Source organism: Cygnus olor, chromosome Z (genome assembly GCF_009769625.2).
Source record: "Cygnus olor isolate bCygOlo1 chromosome Z, bCygOlo1.pri.v2, whole genome shotgun sequence".
Lineage (NCBI taxonomy): Eukaryota > Metazoa > Chordata > Aves > Anseriformes > Anatidae > Cygnus > Cygnus olor.
The window spans coordinates 37,322,307-37,332,697 of NC_049198.1; the positions used below are offsets into that span (position 1 = coordinate 37,322,307).

The 10,391-nt window shown below is 39.7% G+C and overlaps 1 protein-coding gene across 5 annotated transcripts; it reads left to right on the forward strand.

The window, feature by feature from the left end:
• Nucleotides 1–37: 37 nt before the first annotated feature.
• Nucleotides 38–9,905, forward strand: NMRK1 (nicotinamide riboside kinase 1). Of its 5 annotated transcripts, none has more exons than XM_040539993.1 (9): nt 38–140; nt 2,249–2,305; nt 2,742–2,832; nt 3,433–3,481; nt 4,886–5,057; nt 5,136–5,207; nt 6,239–6,345; nt 7,343–7,432; nt 8,575–9,905. In XM_040539993.1, the coding sequence occupies exons 2-9, from the start codon at nt 2,277–2,279 to the stop codon at nt 8,622–8,624; spliced, it is 660 nt and encodes a 219-aa protein (XP_040395927.1). In that variant the 5' UTR covers nt 38–140; nt 2,249–2,276; the 3' UTR covers nt 8,625–9,905. The 5 variants fall into 5 exon arrangements, with proteins under 5 accessions (XP_040395927.1, XP_040395932.1, XP_040395931.1 ...); XM_040539997.1 differs by having other exon boundaries at nt 86–140; nt 2,718–2,832; XM_040539996.1 differs by lacking the exon at nt 38–140 and adding an exon at nt 165–303.
• Nucleotides 9,906–10,391: the final 486 nt, after the last annotated feature.

Consider the following 10,391-nt stretch of genomic DNA (forward strand, 5'->3'; position numbering starts at 1 on the left):
CCCCCTAGCGGCGGCCGCGTGGTGCCGTGCGCAGCCAACCCCTGCGCGCCGAGGCCCCGCCCGTCCTCGCTCTCCCCCCCTCGCCCCGGCGGCGGTTGGCGGCGGTTGGAGCGCGGGCGAGTACCGGCGGCAGGCGTGAGGTGCGGGGTGCTCCGTCCCCGGCGCGGGACGGGGGTTCGGTGCCCCGCGGGTCGGTTGCTGCCGTGCGGAAGCCCCGCGGGCGGGGCGGTTCGCGCTGGCCGCTCTGCCGGTGTCCGTAGGCGGCGGTTAGCGTGTGGTGCTACGCCCGGGCACCGGCGTGTGGTGAGCTGCGTGAGCCCTTCGGCAGCTCCGCGAAACGGGCGTGCGGGTTCGGTGCCCGGTCTGTGGTGACCGAGGGGAAGCGTGGTGTGGCCGCTGGTGCTGGAGCGCTGTCACCGCGTGCCGTTAAAAACAGGGCGAGGGCAACGGCTTGGGGGAGCTGGAGTGAATCTGTGTTCTGTTTAAAGGTGCTAAGGCGAGGTGGGTAGGCTAGCGTTGGAGTTCCGTGTTGCAACCTGGAGACAAACGTGCCTTCGTAATTTGGGCTACACGTTATTCTGGGGGAGGAAGAGTTGACCATTTTTTTGTCGTCACGGTGTTTCTTTCTCATGAGGTGGGATTAACTTTTTGTGTAGACAGTGACGTAAATTTGGGTCCAAAGCTCGGTACCTGTGTCCAGATGTTAGTTTGTAACATAGCTTTTTTGTGGGTCAAAGGCTAATCCTCAACAGCACAAATCTTACTGAATTTCTTTAATAGCATTGGGTTTTCATGGATCAAGTTTTATCATATCCTGAGAACGGGTAATATGCTTACACTCTCTAAATAGATAGTCAATACCATAAACATATCATTGACCTTGAGAATTACTAGATTTTTTGAAAACCTTGCACGCTGACTTGAAAAGCTTACCCAGTATGCAGCGTGATTGCAAAACTATGTCTGTCGTACTGATGATGACTCTTGCACTAGTCAGTACATCCTCATTTTTTTTCTAACAGAGAAAACACACAAAGCAGCCATGCAAAGATCACAGTGCAGGTCTGTGAAACAAATGCAAAAGGCTAAACTCTCAGATTCTGTGTATGTCTAAATCTTACTTTAACAGAAATATTGTGTGGTTTTACTTTCATTTTGATGCCCTGTAATGGTCGTTTGTCTAGTATAGCACAGATGACTTGTTTGTCAGGGATGGTGTTACCTGCTCTGTCCTATCCGATTTTAAGAGTCTGACTGAGAGGACAGAGCAGGTGAAAAATGGGGTGATTGCATGTGGTTAAGCACTTATTGATTTGTGCGTGCTCTTGGAAAATAATGTTTGACAAATGCTTGACAAAGTCTGTAGACTAGTGCTACTTCCAAGAGAAACACCTGTTCTGGAAGAAAGTTCTGGGTTAAGAGTTAGGGAAAGACAGGATTGTGTCTTTTGGCAGCTCTGACATAGGAAGGTGTTCAGTCAGCCCTTGCTACCTGTCCTTCTGCAACACTGTAGCTTTGAAGCTAATTGGATGGTAAACTAGAAGGAGTTCATTTAGCTGAAAACTAATATTCATCCTTTCCCTCCCCTTTTGCAGAACTGTTTTTCAGCTGGAGTAGTTTTCCGCTGCAGTGCACCTTGGGCTCTGCAAACAGTTCCAGAAGAAAGGTTTTTGGAAAAGTTAGGGAAAGATAGAATTGCGTCTTTTGGCAGCTAACAGCTGACAGCTAGAGCCGTAGGATAGGTTTCTTGGCAGCAATAGGGACGTAGGTGGACACATGCGGCCTGTTTTGGAGTTTCAGTCTTTGATCTTGAATCCAGATTGTTCTGTGGTGGAGCAGATGAGGATCACTTACGTGATCAGTGCTGTTAACTATAATGAGGGAATGGTGAGTTCTTACGCTGCCAAGACCAAGATTTGTAAGAGTCTTTGGACATACTCTGTTATGATCCTTAAAGAATTTTTGAAACATCTTTCTTTCCTCAGCATATGTCACCAGGTTCTTTTCTAAGTTTTTTGTTTGTTTGTTTTGCCATGGCAGCATCTATTTATGTAGTCCTTTGGATAGAGTTAATGTTTGAGCTAGTGATTGTGCTTTTCTTCAAGGTACTTCTGTGGTAATCAATACTGGTAGAAATTAGTCTCTCAAAGTTCACCTCAAATTATTAAAATACTGCCAAAGGTAAAATGCACTGAAGTCTGTGATACCTATAAATTAAGAGTTTTAACTGGGTTGCTATTTTTGACAGTGGAGAGGAGGAACTGAGGAGAAAAGCTATGAAAATACTTGTTGTTGGCCTCGGAGGGTAAGTATCAGCAAATTAAATTTCCTGTACAGCTCAAGACTAGTCTTCCTTGCAGAATGAATTGCGGTATAATTTCTATTTCTGAATAGATAACTTGTGAAAATAGATTATAAATATATCATATTATTGTATTTTTTTATTGTGTATAACTCTTAAGCAATTGTTCCTGTCTGTTAGAGATCTCAGGTATCACCTCTAATTTCTTTGTTATCTTTGCTGGATTTACTGTCTGGATGGTAGCTGGATTTACTGTTTGGAAGCTGTTAGAACCTTATAGAAAATTTCAAGGGAATATTTAATGTGAATAAACTTTATGGGAGTGGGGCCAGTGTCTTTGTGGTTTACTCTATTTATATGTGTATGTGTGTATAGGTGTGTATATGTTTAAAAGACAGATTATATCTTGATGCAGTTTCTACTGTGTTTTCTAAATCAGAGTAACAAATGGAGGAAAAACAACACTGGCAGAAAAACTTAAGAAAATGCTTCCCAACTGTGATATAATCTCTCAGGATGACTTCTTTAAGGTAACAGTATTGATGAAAAGACCTATGAGATAAAAGTGGTCTTGATTTTAACATCATTTGTACTATTCCCAGTTCAGCTATCGATGGACTGTTAAAATTGACACTGCTTAAAATAATAACTGCAAGAAAGAGAAATAAAACCAAAACTGGGGTAACTGAACTTTCAGTGGCCAAAACCACTGAGTATACTTGGGAAAAAGAAATTGACTATATTTTTGATACTCTTTCAAAGTAAGTAATGGGTGTACCTTGGATGTGTTTTTTGCAGATACTTTATGCTAATGGAGTTTATAATAATGTTGTGTTTACCCTACATCCATGTGGTAATACGTAGTTCATTATTTCCCAAATCAAAAAAGAAAAAAATAAACATTTTGTATTAATATCAGAGTTGTTAAAGAGGTTGAACAGGTTCTGATTTCTGAAGGGTAAAGTTCTAGTGAACTTAAGAGCTATGATTTGGAGAATCCGTTGTTCTAGATCAAATAAAGTGTTTGTATGACATCAAAATCATTGTATACGGCATTCTAATTTTGAACACAAATTTTATCAATTAGGATACAAAGCACCATTGAAAATACTGATTTTTCTTCTTTTCAGCCAGAGTCTGAAGTAGAAACAGATGAGCGTGGATTTAAGCTGTATGATGGTCAGTAACTTTGAAGCATTGTTTCTGAACATTTTACTGAAACTCCATTGTGCTGAGCTTCAACACTTTGTACCCCTCCATCCTCTGAACCCATCCCTTCTGAGAAAGGCTGTAAACAAATGATTCTTTCAGAGTGATCCTTACCTCAGTTTCTCTCAGCTCACTGAGATGAAAATAGAAAACTTGATGAATTAGCAAATTGCTGAAGCTAGTGCTTGTCTGACTTTTTCCTCTTTTTAATTTTTTCTCAAGTTGCACCTGGTGCAGTAGCAAATGCTTCAGTTCAGTTGAAAGTCTCTTGACTTACAGCACTGGCATAAGCTAAGCCTCATCACTTTCTATGTAATGATGGATTTTTTTCACTTTGATCTCATTGGATATCTTCACCATCGAGTCTCGTGCATTGTTATATTCTAAAGAAGTTAAGCTTGGGTCTGATCTCATGTCAGATCTTACATTGAGACCAAATGTTTCCAACTTCATAGGTAATGCTGGCTCAGTATGCCAATTCATCTGTGTGAACTTCTAGATCCAGATCTACTTTATGCCAGTAATTTGGTTCAGGTCATATCTAGTTATAAACAGTTGATTATTAGCTACTCTGTTTTGATACTCTGTGGTCACAAAATGTATTGTTCTAAACATTGGCCAGAAACTTAATTTATGTCTGAAAACTGACTTTCATCAGTTAATCCAGTCTCTGACCCATCTTCTAGGCTAGATGAAACTGGAATGTGAAACTGGAGGGATAAGTTGGACATTCTGGTTCATTCTGGGCTTAATGCTGCGCTTAAATATTCCTTTAAAATGTATTTGCTCTTACCTTATGCAAAGTCTGCCTTCTGTTCAGTACTTACCTGATATGTTCTTTCATCTCTACACAAAAACAGGTGCTACACTATGCTGTTTTGCTTTGTATGCCATCCTCCTTTCAAACCAATCCATCCCTCCCAACCATCCAAATACTTGAAACCCAATGAAAACCCAAACCAAAAACAAATTTGAGCCCCCTCCATTGGCCTATTTCAGTGACAGCTGACTGAAAGGTGGAGGTATTAGTTTTTTTTACAAGTTCTCTAGAATAAGAGAGCAGTCCGTGGAATTTCTTCCATGGAGAAAAAAGGCTGTGAGGGAATTCACACGCTTTTTGGTGTCACAGGATTCAGAGGGACCACACCAACCAGACATACTCCAATCCTAGGAAAAGCTTCTGTTTTAGGGTATCATCTGTTGCCAACACAGAACTGCCTACATGTGTGAGATCATTTAGACTCTCATTTAGACTTACATGTAGATTATTTGTTTTCTACTGATTTAGGTTAATCAGTAATTGGCACTTGAGGGTTCTTTAAATTTTTTAATTCTTTGTTTTTAAGAGATGCCTAACTTTTTCTTTTCGTCTAGTACTTGATGCTCTCTATATGGATGAAATGGTGAAAAGTATTCACAATTGGATGAACAGCCGTACATGCTCAGCTGTTGTCACTGAAGAACCACAGAATACACGTGACAGTGTTAAAAATACAGAAGATGTTTATATTTTGATCGTTGAAGGCTTTCTGCTGTATAATTATGAGTAAGCAGTAGTATGTAAACTGGTATGTTAAGAACTGCCCTAAAAAGGAAGGGGGAACTAAATATATATTTTTCGTAGGCCACTTAATGAACTCTGGAATAGAAGATATTTTTTGACGCTTCCTTATGAAGAGTGCAAAAGGAGAAGGAGGTAAGATTATTCAATTATTGCTCACAGAGGGTCGTTGTATACTCTAACCTGGAGTGGTTTGTTTTTACCATCTTGTGCTTGCCAGATATAAGCTTAACAGTTTGCAGATCACAGAGAACAGATTATCTGTTTTCTGTGATTCCCAGGCAAGATGCTGTGGGTATTTATCAAATATTAACAAATGTGGTGGGTTTTTTGTTTGTTTGTTTGTTTTTTGCATTTTAAAGCACTGAGATCACTGAGATATTAAAATGTTAAGTGTCTTACAAATTCCGAAACGGAATTTGGCATCCAGATAAATTATTTAGATTACTGACTGCATATTGGGGTTAACATTTCTTTTAAAACGAGAAAAAAAAACATAAAGTAGTCTTATCCTTGGGTGAAAATAGCTACATGATTAATGTTAAAGTAACAATATTTATGCATGGTTTTATTGTATAATTCATTTAAAAGTATATGATGTATTAGTTACACTGTGTATTTGATTTAGGTTATTGAGCCAGTGTCTAACTTGGCTCCAGATTTGCAGTGCTACCATGTGCTTGGAGCAATATATATCCATGAAGTCTGAAACTGCTGTCTGAGTAAAGCAATCCTCCGTTCAGCTGACTTTAGTTGACTCCACTTTAGGTTCTTGACTAAACTTGCCTTTAAAGGAGTTTAGTGTCCGATTTTTTAGCCATTTAAAACTTGAGAAGTCTATATACCCAAAAAAAGAAAAAAAAAAAAAAAGTAATTTATTTTGGTAACATTTTCAATGCAGCTTAATTTATATATAATGTCTTCTTCAATTAAAACTCATTTTCTGTTATCTAAAATAGAATTTGATTGGCAGAAATAGGTAAGTTAGCAAGAGTTCTTACCACAGATGATATTATTACAACAAAAATCCCTGCTTTGCTCCAGCAGTTATGCAACCTCCTTGCCTATATGTATTTTGGATACATGCTCTTATTAAACCAGCTAACATTGGGTGTTGTGTGGGAAATGCAAAACTTGCATGGGAATGCAAATACATTTCTGTGTAGCACCAGAGTCTATCAGCCAGCAGATACACCAGGGTACTTCGATGGACACGTGTGGCCTATGTATCTGAAGTACAAAAATGAATTGGAAGAACACACAAGTAACATTGGTATGGTATCCTTAATTTTAAACTTATAAAATGATAAAGTGTGGTGCTTGTCTGTTTTGTTTGTTTGTTTTGTTTTGTTTGATTTTGTGTTTTTCATAAGGGACAACATTTTCTTCAAGGGTGGCACTTGCACAGTAGGTTTTGCCCTTTCTGTTGGTTTGTATTTTAAGTCTTTACAGTTTTGTTTTATTATTTTTAATTATTTTTAAATAATGAAAATTATGAGGTTAAAAAGTAGAAATGTTTTGATCATCAATTAAGTCCATTTAACAAGCTAGTTTGCATGTTCATTTGTGGATAAATGTCCGTGGCTAAACAGGAAACTTCTGAGACAATAGCTGATGCCTTGGCTGAATTCTTCAAAATTAAAATCCTGGCTGATGTCCCATTAAAAGCTATAGGATACTTCACAGATGCTTTCGTACATACCACAGTCACTAGTCTTGCATGGGGAATGTCAAAGCCTAGCTTGCTGGTATGGTGGTGCTGTGAGTTTGTGTGACACTGACACTTTAACAGCTCTTGGGAGTGCATGCTTCTGGAGTGGGTCTCAGAGGAAAGAAACATCAGGTGGCTTTTCATGAGCATGCAGATTAGGGCACTGCTGTTTACTGTGCAGTGAGGGAGAGAACTACAATGCTCTTCCTTGACTTCCTCAAACCCTGACGTTGAGGAAGAACCTGAGATCTTGCCTTGCATAGGAACCTCTCTGCTGAATTATTTGATTGCTCTACTGTCCTAATGTTATTACTGCTACTCTTTTGGAGCTTTTTTTACCGTAAATATTTGTAAACTAATTCCTAACTATGATACTTTTCCATTATGTTATTTTTTAACATTCATATTCAATTTGGGAAAGAAACAAAGGGAGGAACAGCTCTTGCTTTCTGTTTTTTTCATCTCTTCTGATTGCATTCATAGGAATACTGAAAATGTTACCAACTGCTACTGTAGATAACTGGCACAGAACTCATGAAAACTTTTTCTTTCTTCTTAGTTTATTTGGATGGAACTAAACCCCAAGAAGAGCTTTTATCCTGTGTGTATAGTGATATAATACAGGAATTAAAAAAGCTGAGGGAAGGAAGTAAGTGATTTTATTGGAAATTGGATATGCTTATAGAATTCCAAGTTAACAAGAAGCTTATTACTTTGTATGGAAACACTGCAAGGATTGTACGGATCTATATCTGACTATATTTTCATAATGCAAGGTGCTGCATCTGGGTCAGGGCAATCCTGGACATGAGTACAGACTGGAGGAAGAGCAGCCCTGCAGAGAAGGACTTGGGGGTTTTTGTGGGCGAAAAGCTCAACATGAGGCAGCAGTGTGCACTTGCAGCCCAGAAAGCCAGCCAAATCCTGGGATGCATCAAAAGTGGCCAGCAGGTGGAGGGAGGTGATTATCCCCCTCTGCTCCGCCCTTGTGAGGCCCCACCTGGAGTGCTGTGTCCAGGTCTGGGGCCCCCAGCACAAGAAGGATGTGGGGCTGTTAGAGCTGGTCCAGAGGAGGGCCGTGAAGTTGATCAGAGGGCTGGAGCACCTCTCCTACGAAGAAAGGCTGAGAGAGCTGGGGATGTTCAGCCTACAGAAGAGAAGGCCCCAGGGAGACCTCACTGAGGCCTTTTAGTACTTAAATGGGGCTTATAAAAAAGATGGAGAGAGACTTTTACATGGGCAAGGTAGTGATGGGACAAGGGGCATTCGTTTTAAACTAAAAGAGGAGAAATTTAAATTAGATGTTAGGAGGAAATTCTTCACTCAGAGGGTAGTGAGGCACTGGAACAGGTTGCCCAGAGAAGCTGTGGATGCCCCATCCCTGGAGGTGTTCAAGGCCTGGCTGGATGGGGCTTTGGCCAACCTGATGTAGTGGGTGGCATCCGTGTCGACACGAGGGTTAGAACTAGATGATCTTTAAGGTCCCTTCCAGCCCAAACCATTCTAGGATTATGTGATACATATACATATGTTCCTATGTCTTTATGGATATTTGGCTGTTACTCTGCGTCATAATGAGGTATAGCTTTAAGCGCATTGTTGGGTTCTCTTGAATAATAGGTGAACCCACTGCTATCTGCTGATAGAGTAAAAAAAAAAAAATTAAGGTGAGGCAAAACATCAGTGTAAGCAGACACGTTGTGGTAGTGGTAGGTTCAAATTTACAGTGATGTCACATGCAAACAGAGGAATGACACCGTAAGTTAAACATGTACTTTATTTTTGTTTCAGATCAGCAAGTCTCATGGCATGATAATGTAGAAGGCCTGGGTTCTGTCTGATATGGATTTAAAACCCCAAGAATGGTGCTTGGCAAGCCAACCAACTGAGCAGATGTCCACACTTAATGCCCATAATGATAGTTCATACAACGCAAGTGGATTTGTAGCAAGTATTAGCTCTGTAAGCCTCAGATACTGAGTTAACTATCAACAGTGCATTATTCCTTAGGATTCCTTCCATCAGTCATGCCTTGGCTGATCTTTACATGTGATTGAATTTGTGTATTTTAAATAATATAAACACTTTTGTATACAGAACTAAACTATAAAGATGCAATTCTGTTGGATTAGTAAGATGATCTGAAAATGGATGAATGCAATTTGAAATGTTCATATAGTACTTGGGAATGATGATTAAATATTAGAGGTAATCACTGATAAACACGGTTAGAGGAACTAGCTGTAAGCTGTGGCAATGCTAACTTTAAGATTGTGTAAGCTGTTATTCTGCTCGTTCAGTAACCGAATCCGTTACTGAATGCATTGTAACTGAGCTTAGACTTGCTCAATACCTGTGTGGTGTTTCTCAGGTAATTTCTATGTTACATGTTTGGACCAGCTGAGAATGTATTATTTTAGAAAGAAAGATTGTTAGGAAAATGTGGGGGACTAACATCTCAGAATAGATACGCATCACTAACAAGTTAAATTACATATATCATGGAAAGATCATGGATTAGAATGGTGAAAAGTACAAGATAATAAATCCATGCTTCGGGGAGGAGGAAGTAAGAAATATTTCTTACTAATATTCAGAACTCAGGATGAAGTTATATTATGTATGTAATTATATATTACATATACAATGAAAGCGTTCAGAAAGCAGGCATACTAAATGTATGTTAAAATTTTATTACAGAATCTGTATATATATATCAAGATAAACTAGGAAACTAGCAGGTTTAATTGTCTTCAGTTGCTGGATAAGTAACATATTAACCCATACTTCTTGTATATGATCTCTTAAATTTTATTTAAGAATAAATAAAAACTAAAATTAAAAAAAGCCTTTATTATTAAAAATAATTTATTTTTAATTAAAAATAAAAAAGCCAGAATAAAAATCCAGCTGCAGATGTGAAAAGCAAAGGATGGACTGTATTACTTACACTTCAACTGAACTGATCATGGTGATTGAAATGTGTTGCTTTATTAATAGTCCCAAAACTGTAAATAAGAAAAAGGCCTTAAACAGATCAGAGCAGTTAAATCTGTGTTCAAGATGAAGTACTTCTAAATGCTGTTTTGTATTGTTATTTTGCAATAAAAAAACCTTCAGGTTATTTTTGCTCAAATGCATTGATGTTGTTGAACTTCCTATCCTTGCGTGGAGCTTATAGGCTTGTGGTCTCCCTTTGATAAACTTGTGAAGTATTTTCTTACATGGAGAAATGTGTAAGTGCAATTTTAGATGTATTGACTGCAGAGTGCTTTGGGCTTACACAGCAAGGTTTTTGGGGGGGGGCGGGGGGCTGCACGGGTGGCCTCTGTGAGCAGAGCCCAGCATCCGCCCCACGTTCTGTTCACAGCCTGCTCCAAAAGGGACCCACTGCTGACCAGAGCCAAGCCAGTGAGCAGTTCTTTTTGGGCCTCTGGGAGAGCAGATTGAAGCAGGAAGAAAAAACTGCTGTGCAACAGCAGATGGGAGAGAGGAGTGAGAAGCAGCCCTGCAGACCCCAGGGTCAGTGCAGCAGGAGGGCAGGAGGTGCTCCATGCGCTGCAGCAGCAGTTCCCCTGCAGCCTGTGGAGAGGCCCCTGGTGGAGCAG

Excerpts from the sequence above, each read along its gene's own strand:
- NMRK1 (XM_040539993.1), top strand. The coding sequence starts at position 2,277 with ATGAAAATACTTGTTGTTGGCCTCGGAGG. Across the intron at positions 5,208-6,238 it reads GAGTGCAAAAGGAGAAGGAG|CACCAGAGTCTATCAGCCAG; the intron begins GTAAGATTATTC and ends ATTTCTGTGTAG. Across the intron at positions 6,346-7,342 it reads AGAACACACAAGTAACATTG|TTTATTTGGATGGAACTAAA; the intron begins GTATGGTATCCT and ends CTTTCTTCTTAG.